Raw genomic sequence first — 24,150 nt, 5'->3', positions numbered from 1 at the left:
TTCAGTGGTTAAAGTGGGATACTAAATTTTAACATTGCAGATTAAAGGAACTTTGCAGTTTAACTCTTTCTGTTTTAAAGAGAAATAGAGTTTAAACTCCTTTAATATATAGGAACTACATGAAATTGTTTTAGTGGGATTTTTTTTTATTGTTACTTGATTTCTCTAGAATAACATTATTAGTAGTAATAACAGACATATTGTTCATGGTTTTATTTGTAACACTGTTTATAATGGGTTTTTCATACTATTCTATTATAAATTAAAGAACCAGATTTTCAGCTTTCTGTAATATTCTTTATTTATTAGGATATTATCTAATGAATACTTGATCCAGAATCCTTGATTCCGTTTATGAGTTCTGTGTGAGCCATACATCTATAATGATTTTGGGGTTTGGTTTTTTTTTTTTTTTTGCCCTTCGTCTAGTTTTATTAACAAAGGTTGTATCAGGTACATAGAAAAACGTCCAAAGGCTTATATTTTTTTCTAGATATTGGAATTGTTTAAATCCTTTTCAACTTCTTTTTTGAGTGTTTTCTTAAAAATTAAATTTCAGACCTCTTTGGTGCTGTGGTTATTTTTTGGCATATTAGCACACTTCCCATTTCTTATATGATCACTTTTTTTAATGTTTTTTGCCTTATTTTTCTTATTGGTTGTCTTATTAGTAATCATTTTGTAATTTTTCTGCTTTTAGTTTTTATTGTACATGATTTCATTTTAATTCTGTTTTTAGCTTTGTAAGTTACATGTTGCAAATTTCATATTTAGTTTCTTTAATAATAAATTTCTAAGTTGGTTTATACCATGTAGGTCTGTACCAAATTCCAGCAAGAGTGTTGGAGGGAGTGTTCCCCACACCACCACCACCATGCAGTTCTCAGACACTAGCTAGATGTCCTACCATTCAGATGAATTCTGACATTGTTTATCTGGAGATAGCATCAATTCTGTAGGTTAAGGGTTTAGTCCTACAAAACTATCCCCTGCCCTAACCACTTCAGGTGCCAGTCACAGGTCAAGGTTGTCATCTTTTCTTCTTACCAACCTGATGTAGATCAGAGGTTCCAATGATCCCCTCCTTTAGAGTGGCTCACAAAATGCAGAGAATCCTTTTACTTACTAGATTATCGGTTTGTTATAAAAAGGGTATAACTCAGGAACAGCCAGATGGGAGAGATGCATAGAGCAAAGAATGTTGGAAGGGGTATAGAATTAAATGTCTTCTCTGAGCATGCTATTCCATGTGTTCACCAACCCAGAAATTCTTTGAAATTTGTACTTTTGGGACTTTTGTGGAAGCTTTGAACACAGGTATGATCTGTCATCAACTCCATGTCCAGTTCTTCTCCCTTCTCAAGAGAATTAGATTGGGGCTGAAAAGTCCAAGCTTCTAATCTTGGTTTACTCTTTCAATAACCAGCGCTTATCCAGAACCTATCCACGAGTTTCCTCTTTAGACCAAAATACACTCCTACCAACCAGGAAATTACAAGGGTTTCAGTAGCCCTGTGTAGAAACCAGAATCAGAGAGATCAAATATTTGAACAAAAAATGCTTCTGGTGCTCTTAACACTGAGGAAATTACAAGTGTTTCAGGAGTAATAAGTGCCAGGAACCAGGGCTCAAGAATAATATAATTGTTGATTCACTCATAAATATCCCAAGTTTTCATCTACATTTTTCTTGGTCCCATTCTCTAGATTTGGTGATTTTTTTTTTCTTTAGAGAAAATTAACAGTATTTATGATCAATTCTCAACATTAATAATTGGATTATCAGTACTGATAGTGTTTATTTTTAATATATACCTTCTAAAGCAGGATGTATTCATTATCTCTTGCTATGTAGAAAATTATTCCAGAACAGTTGCACCCAGTGGTGGTTTAAAACAACAAGCATTTATTTTCTCACAGGGTTTCTGTGGATCATGAATTCAGGAGCAGCTTGAATGTTTGTGGTTCTTCAGCTCTCATAAGGTTACAGGCAAGGCATTAGTTGGGTTGCAGTCACCTGAAAACTTTACAGGAGCTGAAGAATCTGCATCTAAACTAGTTTGCTTATGTGGTTGGCATGTTACTACTGGCTCTTGGTAAGAGGCCTCAGTTCCTTACCACATGAACCTCTTCATAGAGTTGCCTGACTATCCTCATTACGTGGTAAGTTGCTTCCCTCAGAACAGGAGGTCTAAGTGCAATCAAGGCCTCTCTCTTCAGAAGTCACACTCCATTGCTTTCACAATGTCCTCTGTTTACACTGGCCAGCTCTATAACTGGTAGAGTATTACTTAAAGAGTATTACTTAAAGATACGAATACTAGAAGGTAAGAACCACTGAGAGCCATTTTGGAAGCTATTTAAAATAAAGTGGGATTACCAAGTTTTCTTTCAGGGTATAAGGAAAACCTTGCATTTTGAGTATGAGACCCCTTTTTATTAGTGCCAGAAAGTTATCTGGGGTACCATTTCCCTTCTCAGGTCTCAGTGCCTATTCCAAGTATCTTCAGAAGAAGCTGCCACTTTATATAAAGAACTGTAGTTGTGGCCTTCAGTTGGGATAAATGGAACTGCTGCTGAATATCCCAAATTAGAGATTGGTAAAATTCTTTATCATTCATTTTCCTCATCTCTTTTATGATTGTTGTCCTACTACTTTAGATCTTATGGTTATTCTGGAGTTCTGAGAAAGCTTGGGCGTTATAGAAGTCTTTTAGAATTAGTGGGTTATAATGTCCTTTGTGTAGCCAGTGTGCTTTATATCTTACAGTTTTTCAACATTTTGGTAATCTCATCTTTTTGGTTTTCTTGATGGCATAGATTTGTTCTTTTTATTTTTTTCTGTAACATTGGTGACATTTTTGAAGGAAGTCAAGGTAAACTGACATGCTCAGTCAACTTTCTTATAAGAATTAGAAAATTAATTGGTCAAATATATTTGAACTTTTTTCAGGTAGAAGAATGAGTTAGTTCTCCCTGTAGCCAATTAATAGGACTGGTGCTTTTGTTTATTTTGGGGAGTTTTGTTTCAGTGAGGGTGGTTTTATTGTTGTTTTCCTTACTTTAGTTGTTAGAGAATAGCAATTTTTTCAGAACAGAGCATGGTGTTTACATAAGAGCTGTATAAAGAGAATGGTTTTTACATAAGAGCTGTATAAAGAATGGCATCAGTATAGGTAAGAGTATATTTGAACCTGTCTGTTCACAATTGATCATAAGTTAACCTTGGTTGGATGGGGGTGTTTTGCAGAGAAGGGTAGGTGTATTGCACCTGAGTACTTAACTTGAATCTGACTGTAACTGGATCTGTGTCTAAATTTGTGTCTCAGTGTTTTCATATGTGAAAATGAAGGAGTTAAGTTTGATGATCTAAAAATAAGTGAGTCTGTAACTTTAATAAAGACACTTGATGAATAGCTATTTTGCAGTACAAGGAATAATGTAAGTTACTAAAAATTCTGGTTTGGAGTCTCAAAAAGATTAAGTTTTCCTATGTATTGTATAATACTGTATAAGAAAAAATTCAAAGTTGTCTTTTTAAAACAAAAACAAAATATATAAATATGTATATGTTATATATATGTTTTCGGCAATCTCTTCCTTTTAAAAAAATCCAACTATTTGTAGAGATCTTATTACAGTATAAATGTTCAAACAGATTTTTCAACTGTCACGGCAAAGTTATCTAAGCATGTTGGTGGAGAGGTAAGGGGTATTTATGCATTAGTATTATTAGACACAATGGGAGAATATAATCTCAGCCCTAGTACTCAGATTATAATGATTTGGTCTTCCTGTGTTTTCTGCATAAGTTGAAGAGTCTCATTAGAAACAACAAACTGTTCTTAAAGTTTTTAGGGTAAATTACGAGATTTCAGGTTTACATGGGATAATTTCTAAAAATTCTCGAACAGTTTCTAAGGCAGTATTTTCAGTTTTTTTCCTTCTAAAAGTAGTCTAATGAATGTTCGCTAATTGATACATTGGGGTTATAGCATATAATATTTATATTTATATGAATTCAACTGTGAGCATGTCCAGAGGAAAAAACTAAATAGTGGGAAGGAGTCTATTCATTATTATTCTTAAATAAACATATGCCCTGGAGTAACTTTATGAGTATAAAGTACACTCATATACTTTTCAAAAAAAATATATATATATATATGTGCTCTCTTCTTACTCACTGACTTTAGTGCCCAGTCCTTAAATCTTGGGTCCTATGTATGATACCTTCCTCCACCCAAAAAAAAAAAAAAAAAAAAAAAATGCTGTTTTCATTGATTCACATCTTTGTTGCCTTTATATTGTTTGTCCACCCAAGTAAACACATTAGCTTTGAATCACAGCCTTCATTCCTCTTCCTGTTCAGCATATTTCTAGTCAAATTCCATGTGCTCAGAGACAACAGAGTACTGTTGGCTAGTACAACATTTAAGATGTAGTTATGAGATAAATCAGTGCGAGTGAAAAGATAACAAAACATTTCAAAAGATAAAAGGATTTCTAGATTATTTGCAAATGTGTGTTGAGAAATGAATATATTTTAATGTGTATTTTAAAGAAGTTCTCTCAATCTTTTTTATTGTTTTACACTAATACAAAATTGATACTTATGGACTACATCATGGGATATTTCATGGTGGATAGTTAGAAATCTTACAGTAACTTATAAATAAGTGCCTTTTTTTTTTTACCTAAATCGAGTCATTAACGATTTTTCTATTGATATTGTTTATTTTGTTGACATTGATCCACTACTGTTAACTAAAAACAACTCTGTGGGCATATTCATTAATGCTGGGATTCTAATAGGTACTTTACAAGTAAATACATTTACTAAGAGATGTGTATTTGTATATATCCATGCACATATATGTATGTACATATGTGTATATATACAAGCATATGTGTGTGGGTATGACTCCATGTATATGTGTGCTTCCAAATTGCTATGTAGTATTGAAAACTAAGATGTAAGAGACAGCATGACTTTTCTGGAGAATTACAAACTTTTTAGTATGAATTATTTGGTCAGTTTTGAGTATTAGACATTACAAATTTTATAAACTATTAGATATTATAAAATAACAATGAAGAAAATAGCGTGTCATTATATAATTGGACTAAAGATGCTTAAACTTTGGATTCATTGGATCTGAGTGAGTTTCTAAGTAAATTGTGTCCCTTTTATATTCACTGGGAACAAACAGAGAGAAAAAAAAGATTTTATACAGTTGTTGGGAGTTACTAGTTACTCCGCTGTGGACAAGTTTATCTAGCACTCATGTAAAAAAAAGCAATTACTTGGGATTACTGTTCAGCTCTGGGGAGCTCAAGGAAGCATCTCACCAGATACTCAGCCCCAACTTGACTTAACTAAAGCCACATAATTTTATAGACAACATTCCCACCTAATCTTTTTAGGAAGTACTAAGAATATGTTTGCTATAAACCCAGAATTTACACCTATTTTGTCCCTTATTTGTCCCACCTTCAGCCTTTTAATTCCATTTTAATCTTTCTCTTGCTACAGACACTCCAGCTGATGAGAGATAAATGTGGAAACTAATTCTAGCTGACTGAAAAACAGCTTAAATATATTTTTACCTCAGTTTCATTTCAAAGAATAATAACAAAACGTGGAAACCACCCACGTGGTGGTTTAGATTTAGATTTGTCCTAAAATATCTTTCGTTTTACATTTTGACTGTTTATCCACTCATCATCATTTTTGTAACTGAAGAGAGGCAAAGTTCTAATGTTTTGTCCATTCTTACTGTTTTTTGAAAAATGTCAGCCATTCTGAGTTAGACCTTAAGTAAACAGTAGTAGAATTTGTATTTTTGCTTTTACCTACTTTAAACAAAGGCATATAATATATAGTATATATATTTTTAATTATTACTATGTTATATTAGTCACCGTACAGTACATCATTAGTTTTTGATGTAGTGTTCCATGATTTATTGTTTGCATGTATCACCCAGTACTCCATGCAACACGTGCCCTCCTTAATAGCAGTCTCTGGGCTAACCTATCATCCCTCTATCCCCCTCCCCCCCTAAAACCCTTAGTTTGTTTCCCAGAGTTCATAGCCTCTCATGGTTCATCTTCCCCTATATATTCTTTTCTTTAGTTATCAGAGGGAGATCTTTTTTTATTTTACCAAAAGTTCTTATCATGAAGTCATACTCCTCTGTGCTGGAACTTTAGGGTTTTGTCCAAAAGAGGGCTTTTGAAAAAATAGTGATAATTTGTATGTTCTTCATTTTCAATCTCATCCACCAGTTTTACACAAATTTTGTAGGAATTCTATTAGTAAATTTCATCTTTTCTCATGTAAATTATTGATTTTCCAAACTGATTGGAAAGTTTTTATATTTTTAACAAATGGACATAATAAAGCCTATTTATGTTTTTTATAGGAATATATGTTATAAAGTCCTCTTTGTAAGTTTTAAGTGCCTACGCATGAGAATTTTTTATAGGTAACACATCATTTTCAACACAAAATTAGAGATAAAAATGTTTTCAAAATGCTCTCTCCCTAGCACAAGTTTCTTTCAAAAATTAGTTTCTTCCCTACCTTTATTTTAAAATTCTTCATAGAGAATTTTTGTTCTTTCTTCTTTCTTTCTTTCTTTGCTAAAGCAATATGCTTTGGACAGACAGCCACTTTTCACTCCAGGAAGAATCCACAATTTTTTGGAATGTCTGAATCATTTCACTTTCTTTTAAAACGTCATAATGCCTTTAAGTTCAAGGTAGCTAAATTCATTAATTCCACCCAACTGGGCCCATAAGCCTGTGTTATATAGTAATAAGCTGAATATGAATAAACATGTGATGGTGCCACTTGTAATTCCTTTTGTTTACTTACCTCCCACTCTTTACCTTAGGGCTCTCAGGTTGCTATTAGTGACATGACTTGACTTGCTAATAGAGAGATCACATGAAGATACTAATGTCAATTTATATGTTAAATATTATCTAAGTTTAATGTAATTCTAATTTTTTAGGTAAATATTTTAAGTAAATGCCTTGAAATGCTTGTTTTACCTGAGAGGATTATTTTGCACCAACTAGTTTGGAGCTTGTTCATCTGTATGTAGGGCAGGAAAAATTCTTTGTTGTACCTTTGACCTACTTGGACAACTTCAAGTAAATGAGACATATTCTCACCTGTTTTCTCTTGTAAATGCTTTCTTTTCGTTTCTTTGGTTTACAGTTTCTGTTAATACTACTATTATGGGCTTCATTAATTTTTTTTCTTCTTACAGTTCTTGCAGACTCTTCCCTTGAAATAGAAGTATTGGTCCTTGAACAACATGAGGATTGGGACATACTTTTTTGTGTATGTCTTGATATTTTCTACTTAAAAACTGTCATTTGATACTAATAATTTAGTAGCTCTGGAAGTCACATTTTCCCATTCTGCAGGGTTTGTTGCTTTTTTGTTTTTGTTTATTATTTTACTTTTTAAATTGTTGTTGTCTGTTTCTATGCCAAAGATCAGCCTGAGGTATAAAATTAAAGTCTCTCAGGTGTATGTGAACCTGTACCTTCCCCTGGGCGTGCATCATGACTTTTTAATTCTCATTTTATGCAGTTTCTTTTGAATATCCTAATCTGTAATCTCTGGCTCCCAAAAAGAGGAAGAGTAATGGCACCTAGGTGGCTCAGTCGGTTAATTCGCAGACTCTTAGGCTCAGGTAATGATCTCAGGGCTGTGAGATCAAGCCCCATGTAGGATTCAGCACTGGGTTCAGCGCTCTTTGTGGAACCTTCATAAGATTTTTTCTCCCTCTGACATCTTCACCCCCCGACCTCCCCGCCCCTACCCCTGCACGCCCAAAAGCACATTATCTCAAAAAAAGAAAAAAGAAAAGAAAAGGAAAAAAATGAAGAGTAAATGAAGGGAGGGAAAAGGGGCATTGGCCTTTTAAATCCCATGAAAGTTATGTCTCAGGAGGAAGAGGGACTTCAACAGTAAGAGGAAATAGACTCCTATAGCAGCAATGGCCATGGTCGCCAAACTGTGGAAAGAACCAAGATGTCCTTCAACGGACGAATGGATAAGGAAGATGTGGTCCATATACACTATGGAGTATTATGCCTCCATCAGAAAGGATGAATACCCAACTTTTGTAGCAACATGGACGGGACTGGAAGAGATTATGCTGAGCGAAATAAGTCAAGCAGAGAGAGTCAATTATCATATAGTTTCACTTATTTGTGGAGCATAACAAGTAACATGGAGGACATGGGGAGATGGAGAGGAGAAGGGAGCTGAGGGAAATTGGAAGGGGAGGTGAACCATGAGAGACTATGGACCCTGAAAAACAACCTGAGGGTTTTGAAGGGGCGGGGGGGTGGGAGATTGGGGGAACCAGGTGGTGGATATTGGGGTGGGCACGTATTGCATGGAGCACTGGGTGTGGTATGAAAACAATGAATACTGTTAGGCTGAAAAGAAATTAAAAAAAAAATTAACTTAAAAAAAAAAAAAGGAAATGGACTAACAATGGCAACTGTCTGTTAATGTTTCTCTGAGATAAGAAGCCACAATCAGCACAAATCCTTGACATTTGGATCCTGTAGGATCCCTTTTACCCATTCTGTCACCACAAGCTGTGTGCAAAATCCTCCAGTAACAGGTTGATAGCTGCCTCCCATTGGACATGGTAGTGGGGGATGGGTGCTGCTACTGAGCAAAGAGCTGAAAAGAACCAAAATTAATGGCAGTTTGCTTTCCAAGCCTTCCTCTGGATATTACAAACCTTAAAGAAACTCTAGAGTTCCGAAATAGTTATATCACATTCTGTCCTGTACAATTGCTTTCTGGTGGATATAGATTCGTGATGCTTCCTACTTTCCATAATCCATCTTTCTGTAATCCCTCTAAGACATTTCTTTTTTGTTTGTTTTACTAGATATTGCAAGGACAGGGATTATCTGATTTCCTTTTGCTCAGTGATTCTTCTCTACACGTCTCCTTACTGACTTTCCAAAGTTCATATTATAAACATGTATTGCTTTCTGATGTTAAAAAAAAGTTTATTATTTTAAAAATACAGATGTTTATTAACATAAATTTTACAGGTACACATTTGGATTGTTAGTCTGGAACATCTGGGATACTGACAGTTTTCTTTCAGAATGCATTCATCTGGTATTTTTATTCCCTTAAAGAGAAGTCCACTAATAATTTTGATGCTCCTTTGGTGTTTACAGGGTGTTTTGGTGTTTTTTCACACCACTTCAGACTAAAAGAACACTGCATTGGGTATCACTGAAGGCAACAGCTGCTGCTTATATGTAAGTTGTATGATCTTGGCAAGTTTTTAAAAATCTCTACCTAATTTCTGCTCTTATAAAAAGTAGCCTATGTGTTCTTTAAAGCCCTTTTCTTTACTAAATCTGTGAGTTTATCCCTTGTTTTATACTTCTACTGTCTTTTCTATTTATATCCTTTCTTTCGTATATCCTTTCTTTTATATTTATATATCTTATTTCCAGCCAGACTTTAAGCTTTTGATGATAGAGGCCAACTTTAATATTCATCTTTCCCGTAGTGATTTTCCCAAGGCCTTGTAATGAATACTGATTCACTAAATAGTTTGTTTAGTTGGGCATCTGGGTGACTTAGTTGGTTAAGGGACTGCCTTCAGCTCAGGTCATGATCCTAGAGTCCTGGGATCGAGTGCCGCATCAGGCTCTTTGCTTAGCAGGGAGTCTGCTTCTCCCTTTGACCCTCCCCATCTCCTGCTCATGCTCTTGCGCTCTCTCTCTCTCAAATAAATAAAATTTAAAAAAAAAAATAGTAATTTGTTTAATTGAATTGATTGAGAATCCTTGTTATCAGCTTTGTGTTCCTTGGTTTTCTCACTATCATACAAGGAGGCATTTCTACATTTATTTTATATAAATAAATATTTAATCTTTTTATAGATTGCATTTATCTTCTCTTTTATTTGTAATGTCATTCCTAGTAACAATTAGTGTATAATGTGCTGAAACTATTCCTTTAAAAACAATGTCTGGAAACTGAAGCCATAAACTCATTTATATGTATACACAGACACACACATATATTGTCATCCATACAGATAGACGTATGGAAATTCACACATATACACATGGAAATTGGAAAATATTCCAAATAGGAATATTTGTTGTAGAGCTGTCTTATTTATTGGGCCAAATTAGTCATGAGATATTATCACCATATAATATCACCAAAAAATTTATATCTAGTTGACACAGCCGACAAGTTGAGTGCCTAAAATTTGTGGCATGAAAGGACTTACAAATGATTTGAAACAACAGTATTATTTTGGTGAAGCCGTATGTTTTTTTACTTTAAAACAATTATTAATTCAATAATTTATTGAGCTGTTTATTCTCAGGTGTAGGGGGTGGTTATCCAAAGCAAGTATCAGGGTGCCTGGTTGGCTTATTTGGTTAAGTGTCTGCCTTCAGCTCGGGTCATGATCCCAGGGTCCTGCTTCTCCCTCTCCCTCTGGCCCCCTAGTCATGCTTGCCTGTGCTCTCTCTGTTTCTGTAGTGCTTTCTCTCACAAATAAATAAGTAAAAATCTTAAAACAAACAAACAAAAAACCCAAAGCCAGTGTCATAATCTCTGCCTTTGTAAGATTTGATAATTCTAGATTCTTTAGGACAGTGATATTCAAAATCAGGTTTTATCTTATAATGTAGATGTTGTCTCCTGTTGCTAATCAGCAAGCTGAGAGATACTTTGTCAATTGTCTAGACTTAAAACAGTACCTGACTTTTTGTTCAGGTTAGTGGTATATACGTACATCTATATACACACATACCACTATACATTATACAAGTGTGTGTGTATATAATATATACATATACATTATATGTGTGTGTATATAGATATAGATATATAAAATGGAATATTACTCAGCCACTAAAAAGAACAAGATCTTGTTATTTGCCACAACATATATAGACCTAGAGGGCTTTATAGTAAGTGAAATCCAAGAAAGAAAAATACCAAATGGTTTCACTTATATGTAGAATCAAAACAAAATAAATGAATAAAAACAACAACAGCAAACAGAAACAGACCAAGAAATACAGAAAAACTGATGGTTGCCACAAGGGGAAGGGTGTGGGAAGATGGATAAAATGGGTGAAGGGGAGTAGAAGGTATAGGCTTCCAGTTGTGGAATGTGTAAGTCACAGAGGTGAAAGGTATAGTGTAGAGAGTATAGTCAGTGGTATAGTAATAGTGTATGGTGACAGATGGTAGCTACACTTGTGAGCAGAGCGTAGTATATAAACTTATTAAATCACTATGTTTTATACTTGGAACTAATGTAATATAATATTACTATATTTTACACTTGGAACTAATGTAATATACCAACTATAGTTCAATTAAAAAAAAATCTGATTTGAGGGGCTGTCCAGGGAGTCTATTCATGTTGATTGTCCCTGGATGGTTTGGTGTTTTGTTAGTCTGAAAGACAGTGATTACAACCAGCCTCAGGTAAAGAGGTTAAGTTGGCTGTACATACCAGATAGATTTTTGTTTACCATTCCCAGGGTGGGGAAACACCTGACACCTGGTTGGATATTGAGCTCTATTTGGAAATACATTATTAGTGTCATTTGTTTCTTTTCTAGTTATTTATTTATTTATTTATTTATTTTTACAATTTAAGAGGTTTTTCTAAATAATCACTTTTATTGTTGGCTAGAGTTAGTTTAAAATATATGATATAGGCACACCTAGGTGCCTCAGTAGGTTAAGGGTCTGCCTTTGACTCAGGTCATGATCCCAGGGTCCTGGGATTGAGCCCCATGTGGGACTCCCTGCTCAGCAGGGACTCTGCCTCTCACTCTCACTCTCCTCTGTGCTTGCTCTCTCTCTCTCTTTCTGTCTCTCTCTCAAATAAATAAATTAAAAAATAAAATATATAATGTAGAGACAGTGAAGAATATAGATAGTGGTTCTGAGTGAGGTTTGGTGTTAGGAAGTCACTATGAGAAAACAGGAGCTGTAAGTGGTTGAAATCTCAGGAGCAGTAAAGGACTTGCTTCATAAAATTTAGGAATTAATCAACATGTAGTTTTTAGAAAGCATACAAATGGGTGATTATTGTGATAAATAAGCCACCTCGTTTGGTAAGTGAAAACTGAAGGTACACGATTGTGTCTTAAATTCATTCACTTAGTTATCCTGCTTTGGTTAACATCTTCTTAAGAAGCCTGAAATTCCAAATATAAGTATGCTAAGTAGTGGTCAATGAATATATTTTAGTATTTCCCTTTTAACATTTCTTCTTCAATTATAAGAATGTGAGTTGTAGAATTCATTGAAAATGTATGAGCAGGCAGCTTCATGTGCCATATATCTATAATTCCTGTCATTTTAGTCTTTTGCAACACAGAAACAAATTTTCAATGGCCAGTACCTTTCTGCTTTACAATTTGGAAGTTCTCTAGAATTGATGTAGTGAGAATCTTCCCACCCTATATATGTATCTAACTTTATGTGTGTCTTGTAACTCAGCAGAATGACCTAAGGCAGAAACGTCAGAACCGTATTGCAACTCATTTGAGCCAATAGTATAGAACTGTGGTTCCTGAGACCTGGTAGTACAGCAGGTCAATCAGAGAACATTCTGTAGATCACAGATTTATGACTAAGACACAGAAATAATATTTTAGAAGAATTTTCCCAGGCAAATATGTTATTTGGGAAACTTACATTGAGTAAAGCAAATAACAGTTTCTTTGTGTGTGTTTCTAATTATAGTTTAATGTTACCCTTGTGTCCAAAATTTCATCAATGCTGGCAGATTTTCCTTTTCCTTTTAAAATAAAAAGTTTAGCGATTTGTGAGCTTGTACTCTTTATGAGGAAGAATGCTTTCATTGGGCCTACCATGTTTCATTGGATGTACCACATTACAGATATGTCACTGGATGCAGTGGGTTGTAAGAAATTATACAGCAGAATCTCATCATAGGTGAGTTGAAATCTAACTGCCCTAAATTTGACTCCACTGTACTGCATAGTTCTAAAGAATGTTAACAGTGTAATTAGGAGAATAATGGTTAACATTTAGATTTTTTTTATTTTTTATTTTATTTAAAGATTTTATTTATTTATTTGACAGGGAGATATCACAAGTAGGCAGAGAGGCAGGCAGAGAGAGAAGGGGAAGCAGGCTTCCTGCTGAGCAGAGAGCCCAATGTGGGGCTTGTTCCCAGGACTTTGGGACCATGACCCAAGCTGAAGGCAGAGGCTTTAACCCACTGAGCCACCCAGGTGCCCGGAGCCAGCTGATTTTTAAAGTCCCAGGGAGACACTTAATCAACTGAGCCACCCAAGCCTGTGCATTTTGTTTTTTTACTTAAAAAAATTTTTTAAGGGGCACCTTATTCAGGTTTTATAAAAAGAACTCTTTTGTCATTTACCAGGAACTCTATAGGCATGTTTTATGACACAAATCCAGTTTTTTTCCAACTTTTCATATTAGAGTAATAATTTATAGCAGAAGGAGTTTCTGTACCCTTAAATTCAGGTCTGTTGGCCTGGGATTTAATTATTATTTTTTTTAATGTGAGTTCATCCATTTTGCTCATGTCTTTCTAAATATTACTTGTTCTTTGCCACTGACCACCCACTTGGCATCACAGTAACTGACACAGCTTGTCCAACAATGCCATGCTATTAGTGCTTTTTTCATCTTAGGATTGGAATTGGGAGATTAATCTTCAGTTAGCACCATTAGTTAGCTGGCTTTAACAGAGCAAATGTTTGTCCTCATCTTCTGAATCAAGCACATCTTTTTTGTTCCTTTTTTTTTTTTTTTTAAGGATTTTTTTTTTTTTTTTAAGATTTTATTTATTTATCAGAGAGAGAGTGGGAGAGAGCAAGCACAGGCAGACAGAATGGCAGGCAGAGGCAGAGGGAGAAGCAGGCTCCCCGCTGAGCAAGGAGCCCGATGTGGGACTCCATCCCAGGACTCTGGGATCATGACCTGAGCCGAAGGCAGCTGCTTAACCAACTGAGCCACCCAGGCGTCCCTTTTTTGTTCTTTTTATATTAGGCACCTTTCATGTGATTTGATACCACTTTGAGATAACTATTTTCTAAAGTTATCTATTTTAGGTAACTATTTTAGGTACTAATTTTTGCTTTTGCTTAATTTTTTTTTTAAGTCTAGGGATTTTAATTATTCCCAAGAAATATTGATGAATCAAAATCTGTTCATATAAACATTGTTTTCTGTGCTGTTAAAACACATATATCAAAACAATTTAATAATTCTTTGCAGGAAAGAAGATTTTTGTTGTTGTTGTTGTTGTTGTTTTTTGATCAGGGGATGACATATAACTATAAAACATCCAGGCTAGTGTTTCTTTCTTTATTTCACTCTTTTGTTTTACAAGTTTTTTAGAGTTTTTTTTAAACAATTTTATTTATTTCTTAGAGAGGGTGAAAGAACACAAGCAGGGGGAGCAGCAGAGAGAGGAGAAGCAGCTCCTCACTGAGCAGGGAGCCCCATATGAGGCTCCATCCCAGGACTCCCGGATCATGACCTGAGCCAAAGGCAGACAGTTAAACAACTGATCCACATAGACGCCCCGTTTAAGGAGTTTATATGACTATCCTCTGAAGGCTCTCCGAATTATCAGATGATAGGACAAAACCTTTATTACTTTTATGTAACTGGAGAAAGAAAAACTTTTCTGACTTTTTAATTCCGCTTGTGGCTAACACTCTATGATGTTTTCTAATAGGTAGCCTTTTAGCTTATTTTATTTACCATAATGAAAGTCCTTTGGCTTCATGGTATCTTTTTTGTGCCAAATTCTCCTGTTTTGGTGATCCTTACATACTGTTTACCTCAGTATAATCCTTAGATACTGTTTACCTTTAGGTTTAGCTTGGATTGAAGAGATGGTATCTATACCAATGGATTTCTTTATCTTCTGTGGTATCTTAACAGTTTTATGAGGTTTGGTGTGGAATGAAAAGTAATTGACAATTTTCTCAGTAGCTGGTGTAGTATGGTTCTGGGACTGGCAGTAGGAGCATCATCTGGGAATTTATCAGAAATGCAAATTGTCAATTGCTACCTTAAACCTATTAAATCAGAAACTCGGGGTATGTTGCCAAGCAATCATCATCTCTTCCAGGTGTTGAATGGCTTCTTACCATTAGTAATTTGGAGTCTTTGAGATCCATGTAACTGTAGATTGATCCACCCATCATTTCTTTTTATTACCAATATTTGAAACTATTTTTTTATATTGATGAGAACTCAATGAATGTATAACATTGAAGTATTCTCTCATAATTCTGAAGTTCTTCAGTTGAATTCACACTTGGTATTTATTGCATTGTCAAAGAAGTACTGTCAAAGAAATTACTTGTTTACAAGAATCTGTGCTTTTGCTACCTCCACTTCCCCATCCTCCTCTTGGTTCTTCTCTCCAATGTAAAATGATAAAGAGTATTGCTGTGCGTGGGATTTGACAGCATTGCATATCAGGTAAATCACTTAATTTAACCCCCACAATACCCATGAATTAGTTAATAGTTTTATCTCAGATTTTGCAGAGAAGAAAACTGGAGCTTAGGAAAGTGAAGGTGACTCCGTAGAACAAGAACCCAAATCTGGGCCCTGCTGATAACAAAGCTCTTAAATATAGTAGTACCATCAGTCTTATTTCTCTAGTTGTGCTTTTCCTTACTCTTTAAGAATTTGCATTTATCTTAAACTTGATGTACAGGTTTTTTTTTTCCTGGGCTTTTTACAGTCCTGATTTGAATTTTTTTTTTTTTTTTTTTAATTTCATCACTTGTGACTTTCTAAAAAACTAAAACTTTCTAGAAAAATTTTGGTGTCTTTATCTTCACTTCCTTTGCTTTTACTTTTTTCTGGTTTAATTTAAAAAACGAAAACCTTTTCATATATTCAGTTAAAGATGTAGAGTCTGTATTGCCAGCTTTTTCAGACATGCTAAAATGCCTCTGGTAATTTCAAGTTTGAAGTAAGTAGGGAGACTATTCCAATCATGGCAGAATTATGTTAGAAGTAGAAGTGTAGATATTGACTAGTAATTTTAATATTATTTGAAATATTCCTCTTAAACCCCATGCCTTAATTGTAGGCAGCAAATAAAAGATGAAATATACTACTCTAATTCCAGAAAGGAGAATATATTACTAATCATTTTTAATGTGTTGGTAGCAAGCATAGACCTTTTTTCACAGTTAGGGTATTTTAAGCCACAGTGAGGATATCATTTCATGTTGTTAAATGGGTCCCCCCCCCCATGCAACTTTTATTTAAGGGGAGAAATAATAAAAAAATAATAAATTAAAAAATGGTTAATATAAAGATTCTTAAAGTTGCTTGCATAGACATTAGGCTCCTAGAAGGTGCCCAAAGACAGCTGAGAAGACTGCTTTTCTCCTAAGAAAAAATATTCTTAAAGAATAAACCAGTTGAATACTCTGTTCTTAAGTTCCAATTTCGGATCTTGGAACCAGAAGTCCTTTGGACTTTGGGCCCTGGCTACATGGCTTATACAGTTAGGGGGAGACAGATATGCTTGCTCTCAATCTGTCAAAGCCTTGCTCAGATGCTATCCTGTTAGCATTTCCAGAGAAGAATAAAACAGCATTCCAATGGTTGGCATCTAATTGTCAGTATGTAAAATTAATAAATGTGAGTTAATGAGTTATTAAATGAGTTAAATACAAAGTACGTGTAACAGTTCCTGGTATATAAGCAAACAGTGCTTAAGTTCTTATTACCCGACTAGTAAAGATTGCTATTGGAAATCAGTGCTAAGACAATTAGATCTTGGGGTGCCTGGGTGGCTCAGTCGGTTAAGTGGCTGCCTTCACTCAGGTCATGATCCCAAGATCCAGGGATCCAGCCCTGCATCCGTGCTCAGGGGTGGGCCTGCTTCTCCCTCTCTCTATGCCTGCTACTATGCCTACTTGTGCTGTCTATTTCTGTCAAATAAATAAATAAAATCTTAAAAAAAAAAAAAACAGAAAAAAGAAAAGAAAATTAGATCTTTTAGCGAAATGTATTTATCTGTGGCTATATTGCCATAAAGACTTTTACAAATTTTTCTTTATTTTATTAGTATATATATTTTCCATTCACATCATAATTGCCAATTTTGTTTTGGATATTGTGCTAAAATACTCAGAATTTTAATGGTTTGGGGATATTGGTAGTTAAGTGGACAGTCTTTTTTAATATAATTTGATTATGGATGAAGAGAAATAAAGCAATTATAGAAGTTCATGGAAGAGGCATTTTACCTACCAATTAAAGACAGTGTATGTACGATGAGTAGAGCAGGAAAGCCAAGGCTTTCTGGAAGGTTATGATCCTGTGGGATGGATGGAGAGGGAAACATTCTGTATAAAGGAAGCATATAGTTTTAAGGAAAGAAAAATAGTTAAGGGAGGGAATAGTAGATTGAAGCGAAAGGTAGAAAGAAGTTAGTTGTCTGTAAGAGCCATATACCATGTGGTATGGAATGTCAAATAAGCCAAACTTAGAGAACTGTTCAGATTTTTTTCAGTTTTACTGAGAAATAATTTACATACAGCACAACAGTTTGATTTATGTATATTGTGAATGATTACCAAAAGAGATTGAGGTGAGTTTTTGAAGTTGGAGAAATTGGAATTTTCATGTTTTAAAAGTTGTGTTTATTTTGATTCTGTAATACTAAATTCTTAATCTCTTCAAGCCTGTAATGTTTTTATATTCATGCTTTTTTTTTTTTAAGGATTTCAGTTTGTTAAAATGAGCAGTCGCAAATCTAAGAGTAACAACTTAATACATGCAGAGTACCTTTCACAGGTTAGTATATATTTTCATTAACCTCAAAGTCTATTATCAATCAAAACTGATCAGAGAAATAATTATCTTCTTAATTTGAATTCTTTCCTTAACACTTATGAAACACTTTACATTTTCAAGGAGAGACTCTACACTACTTTCATGCTTTTTAAGGCTTTAGACAGTTGGAATCCCAACTTCACTCCTGTCTTCCCAAATGTGTCCTAATTTCAGTTTACTTCAGAGTTTTCTACTACTTCTGTTAAATTTATTCCTATTTTATTTCTTGTGATTATTGTGTTATAAATGGAATTGTTTTAACTTTTTTATTTGTTCATTGCTAGCATATCTAAATGCAATTGATTTTTATATATTAATCTGTATCCTACAACCTGACCAGACTTACTAGTTCTCATAGTTTTTATTTTTTTATATAAGATCATGTCATCGGCAAACATAGTTTAACTTTCTTCTCATTATGGTGACTTTATTATTTTTGTTTTAATTTTCTAATTGCCCTGGCTGGAACTTTCAGTACAATATTGAGTAACAACTGAAAAGCAGACATTCTTGTTTTGTTTTTGATTTGGGGGAAACACATTCAGTCTTTTACCATTGAAGTGATGTTAGATAGAGGTTTTTATAGATGTCCTTTATTGGGGTGAGGGTGTGTTGCCCTTTTTTCCTAGTATGTTGAGTGTTTTTATCACGAACATTTAATATTATCTTGAGTGCATACAGTATTCAAAGTGCTGAGCCTATATCTATGTGTCTGTGTCTTAAGATAGGGAATGGGTATAATAACTTTGTCCTGGTATTTCTATTTATCTGGTTTGACCAGAACTATAGTTTTTTTTAATCAAAACTAAATGTATGTTATTGGCATCCCTTCCTCCCTTACTTTTTTTTTCTTTCTGGAAGGAAAAGGTTTAACTCCATTTCATGAAAGAAATTTAGCTTAAGTATGATTTACATATCCTAGTAAAGTAAGTATCTTCCACATACAGCTTAATTTCTGTATACATATATATGTGTTTAACCTTCATCTCAGATCACTTTGAGATTTTTGAACCGTTCACTGTTCACTACAGCTTCACTTCACTTTATCCCTTAGATTTTATACATAGTTGTTGCCTCTGATAGACAAGTTGAAGTTTGAAAAAGAAAAGGATAGAGATTTATATTTTGATTTCTAATGATCTTATCTAGGTAGAGAAATACACCATATAATTAGTATTATGATTATATATGCTCATTTAAGTGTTTTATATGTATTAGCTATTACCTGTACAAATACTTAAGTTATGTTAAAGACGACTACCTTATTTAATCTTGAGAACAGGCCTGCCTGAAAACTATTACTGTCTCTATTTTATAAATGAAAAAAATTAAGATTTAGGAAAGGCTAACTTTAAGATCCACGTAATTGGTTCTTCTGGCATCACTCCTCTTAATTCTTTCCCCTTCTTAAATAATAATTTGCTTTGAATAATTTGCTCTGAATAATTTGCTTTGCTTAGCCTCTGTTACGTATAAACAGAACTCAGATTCTACCTTTTTGGTACATGAAGAATCAGTCCCATGCTGTCAGTCTGAGAAAAGCAAATTATCTTGGAAGCTTCTTGTTTCCATTGGTGGGACCAAATCTCAAATAGCTTCCTAAGGTTTTTGTCTTTGAAAGGTTTCTGTATTAGCAGCAGATGCAGAAAAGGAAATGCCTTTAATGGTCTTTTTTAAAAATGCGCTAGATTATCTGACATAATATTTTACAACTCAGTTTAAGCCCTTTATTCTAAGGCAAACTCAAAATTAATAAGAATTTTTTTTCTTGGGGCACCTGGGTGGCTCAGTGGGTTAAGCCTCTGCCTTCGGCTCAATCATGATCTCAGGGTCCTGGGATCAAGCCCACATCAGGCTCTCTGCTCAGCAGGGAGCCTGCTTCTTCCTCTCTGTCTCTGCCTGCCTCTCTGTCTACTTGTGACCTCTGTCTGTCCAATAAGTAAATAAAATCTTTAAAAAAAAAAAAGAATCACCTATTTAAAAAAAACATTTTTTTCTTAATTCGTCCCAGTGATTCCTCATTTTATAGATACAGATGAATCTAATTTCTTCCATGTAGTTGAGCAATTCCTTATATGCTAAATTACAACTTTTTTTCAGTGTGTCATTTCTTTCCAATTTATTTGCACTATTTCTTTAGGCATGGATCATACTTTTTTAGGAGTATCTTACTCTGCTTCTAGTAGGTCCTCAGTAACTATATGAACTTTTAAACTTTTGTTTTCTCAGAATCCTGACTTTTATGTTAGGTGCAGGTAGATAGGGCTTGGGCTAAGCCAGTTTAGATTTGTTTGGTCTCTAGAGATTGAGGTGTGGTTCATGAGCATTATTAGGTGAGATTACATTATTACATTCTCTCCTGTCTTTTTTCCTTGGCTGATATGTACCATATATAGTGAAGTGTTCATTTATTCACATGCAATGTAAAACAACCCTCAAATTGCTGACGTGGCTAATGCAATTAATTCTTTCTCTTGAACCTCACAAGTAAATTCTCCTCCTTCCTCCGGGACTTGAGTTAGGTTGAAAGAACCGTTAGTTTTACAACTCATGAAAGTAGTACCAGAACTCGTGAAGACAAGTTATTTAGGGAGGGTTGAATAGACTCATTAATACCTAATTCTGACTGCTGTAAATGTATATTCTCATTCATTTTTATTTCATGTGTAACATTTTTATTTATATTTATTCACTTTCTTTTTATCAGGTACAAGGAATTTTACGGGAAAGATTTTGTCATCAGAGCCCACATAGTAACTTATTTGGGGTACAAGTACAATACAAGTAAGTTTAGCTGTCCTTTTGTCCACTATGAACTTACTTAAAGATGCCATTAGGTTTTATAAAAATTATCCACACAGATTTTATCTTGAATACGGCTAACAAACATTTTTATAGAGATAAAAAATTTCTTTTTCTTTTATAGAAACAATAAATATTATAAAGGAAGAGCAGATATAACTGTTGTCATAATGAGAATGTGCCTTACCTTTCAATCTTGTGTTGCTTCTGTCAGCTGGTATATGGAGAAAATTCTGTGCTCTGATACTCCACAGCCTGTTGTGGAATGAAAGCTCCCAAGATATGCCGCTGTTGTCCCTTGTCTCATGACATCATAAAGCTAAGACATTTCAAACTTACTTGGTTTTCTCTTGAGGTTTCCAGAGAATCCATATTGACCTACCCTCTCTTCAGTGGTTTTCTGTGCATATTCAAATTCAGCTTTTAAATAGTATTACCTAGCATATTATTCTAGCTTCCTTTTTATTTTTTATTTTATTATTTTTTAAGATTTTAATTATTTATTTGACAGAGATCATAAGTAGGCAGAGAGGCAGGCAGAGAGAGAGGAAGGGAAGCAGGCTCCCTGCTGAGCAAAGAGCCCGGACATGGGGCTCAATCCCAGGACCCTAGGATCATGACCTGAGCCAAAGGCAGAGGCTTTAACCCACCCAGGCACCCCTCCAGCTTCCTTTTTAAATTTTGACTTATATATGTCATTCCAGACACTTAATTGAGCTGCTAAAAAGAACTGCTATCCATGGAGAAAGTAATTCTGTACTCATTATTGGACCCCGAGGATCAGGAAAAACCACGGTAAAACTATTGATTTCTGGTATTTTCTTGTTTGTGTAGGCATGTGATGATTCTTATAGACAGTATTGAAAATACTTTGTATTATTTTCATTATCTCATTAATTTCCCTTTTTTCATTTTCTTTAAATCATAGAAGACGTGCAAAGCCTTAAAAATTAGGGTGGTATATTTGAGTTGAGCATATCGTTTTTCACCACAGTAACAAATTTTCAGTTGCTGCTTTTTTCATCATGGCCTTTTGCCCATGAGGAATTTATGCTTGCCAGTAGAAAAAACAGATTAGCATTTATTGAGCATATTCCTTGTGCCTTTTCTCTGTGTTCTTGCACCTTATCTTGGTCTTTTTATCTGTATTATCATTTCTTCTTTACACTAACGCTGCAAGGTAGACATTGTTTCTGTTTATAAATTAGGTAACTTGTCATGACATGCATTCTTTTTTCCCCTGCTGTTTTATTGTTTATTGTTTAACCCTAACTCAAGTAATTTTCATATGTACAGTCACATCTTCTAGAATTCTTTTCTACTTTCCCTCTTTATTTTCTTAGCTACCGCAAAAAGATACTCTTGATTTTTCTCCTCATTTTCTCTTTTCACATTCTTTATTCAATATATGAGATAAATTATGACTGTTACATTGAATATATGTACTATTAATTTTCAGTAGTTGGGCTATATAAAAGCTCTTTTCTGCTATACTCCATGCAATGAATTTAGATTTCTCACTAACATACTTTTTTTTATTACATGTAGAAGTAAAATTACGTATTAAGTAAAGTTACATAAATTAGAAGTAAGATTGTTTTTAAAGCGATGAATGTTGACTGTATATTAGGTAAGGTGAGGAAATAAGGACCTTACAATTTTATTGAATTGCCCATTTCTAGTGGGGATATAAATCTAGGTAATTTCTTTTTTAATTTTTGAAGAATATTTTACATTAATTGTATTATTTACAGTAATTTTTTAGTTTTGACTATATTTAATTTGATTCAGTCTTCTGCTCAGTCATTTTATACAACCACTATTTCTCTCTCTCTCTTTTTTTTTTTTTTTTTTAAAGGTTTTAGAGAGAGGAAGAGAGGGAACACAAGTAGGGGGAATGGGAGAGGGAGAAGCAGACTTCCTTCCTACTGAGCAGGGAGCCCCATGTTGGGCTTGATCCCAGGACCCTGGGGTCATGATCTGAGCTGAAGGTAGATGCTTAATGACTACGCCACCCAGGCGCCTATATTTCTTTATTCTTGAGTTCCTTAGTATGATTTTCTTTTGTGTTTGACCTCAGTACTGTTCGGATGGTTTTGAAAGGAAAACCATGTGACTGATATGCCTTTGAGCTATTAGAATATTTTAAATTTCTAACAATAATACTATTAAATAGTAGAAACACTATGCAAAGGAGATGCATAGAAAGGTCACATAAAATTAAATACAGATCTGTCTTGAACTTAAAAGTGTTCAGTTTTACTTATAATTAAGTAAATTAACCAAAAACATTAGCAGTTTTGTCTACCAGGTTGACAAACCTGTAAAATTGATAACACTAAAATTGTGAACTTATAAAGAAATAGACATGTGTCCTGCTGGTAATATAAATTGACATAACTGGAATAAGAGACAGTATCTAACTAGGCCAAAGTCATATGCCCTTTGACTCACCAGCAGTATTTCTAGGAATTTAACTTGTGAAATGATGTATATACAGTTACTCACTACAACACCATTTGTTAATAGTGAAAGATGAGAAACAACATAAATGCCCATCAGTAGAGTACTGGTTAATAAATGCTAGTACATTCATCCACATAATTATTGTGCATCAGTGAAAAGAAACATTTGTCTGTAGTCCAGAAAAGGAAGAGGAAAAAAAATACTTGTGTTGGTTTGTACTAGCATACTTCATTTTGCTTTGCTTTGTTGCACTTTGCAGATAATTGCATTTTTTACAAATTAAAAGGCTTTTGGCAACCCTTTATTGAGCAAGTATGCAGGCATCATTTTTCCAACAGCATTTCTCATTTTGTCTCTATGTCAAATTTTTATAATTCTCACAGTATTTCAAACATTTTCATTATTATATTTGTCATGGTGATCTGTGATCAGTGATCTTTAATGTTACTGCTGTAATTGTTTTGGGGTGCCAGGAGCCATGCCTGTATAAGATGACAAACTTAATGGATAAATGTATTGGTTCTGACTGTTCCACTCTCTGGCCACTCCCCCATCTTCCCCCCCGCCCCCCGCTCCGGGCCTACCTGTTCCCTGAGTTACAACAATACTGACTTTAGACCTATTAATAACTCTATAATGGTTCCTAGGTGTTCAAGCGAAAGGAAAATTCACACATCTCTCACTTTAAATCAAAAGCTAGAAATGATTGAGTTTAGTGAGGAAGACAGGTCAAAAACCAAGGTAAGCCAAAAGCTGGGCCTCTAACACCAAGCAGCTAACCTGTGAGTGTAGAGGAAAAGTCCTTGAAGGAAATTCAAAGTGCTCTTCCAGTGAATCCACCAATAAGAAAATGAAACAGCCTTTACTGCTGATATGGAGAAAGTTGTAGTGGCCTACACATTCCCTTATAGCAAAGCCTAATCCGGAGGAAGGCCCTAATTCTGTTGAATT

At 34.4% G+C, this 24,150-nt stretch overlaps 1 protein-coding gene across 21 annotated transcripts in view; it reads left to right on the top strand.

The window, feature by feature from the left end:
• Positions 1-24,150, top strand: part of ORC4 (origin recognition complex subunit 4) — a 107,571-nt gene that overhangs the window by 26,079 nt on the left and 57,342 nt on the right. For 8 of the 21 annotated variants that reach the window (XR_009351842.1, XR_009351841.1, XM_059166801.1 and 5 more), the window contains 4 exons: positions 9,237-9,320; positions 17,819-17,892; positions 20,639-20,715; positions 21,438-21,528. Coding sequence is in view for 14 of the 21 variants with exons in the window: in XM_059166801.1 (XP_059022784.1) it covers positions 17,836-17,892; positions 20,639-20,715; positions 21,438-21,528 (225 nt within the window). In the remaining 7 variants the exon portion in view is untranslated. Of the gene's footprint in view, positions 1-7,282; positions 7,357-9,236; positions 9,321-12,958; positions 13,015-17,818; positions 17,893-20,638; positions 20,716-21,437; positions 21,529-24,150 lie in introns of those variants that run through there. The other 13 variants (XM_059166792.1, XM_059166789.1, XM_059166797.1 and 10 more) reach the window with 6 other exon arrangements.

The sequence above is a fragment of the Mustela lutreola genome, chromosome 3 (genome assembly GCF_030435805.1).
Source record: "Mustela lutreola isolate mMusLut2 chromosome 3, mMusLut2.pri, whole genome shotgun sequence".
Lineage (NCBI taxonomy): Eukaryota > Metazoa > Chordata > Mammalia > Carnivora > Mustelidae > Mustela > Mustela lutreola.
Note: the sequence above shows the minus strand (reverse complement) of the source record. Positions and strands in the feature narration are given on the sequence as shown.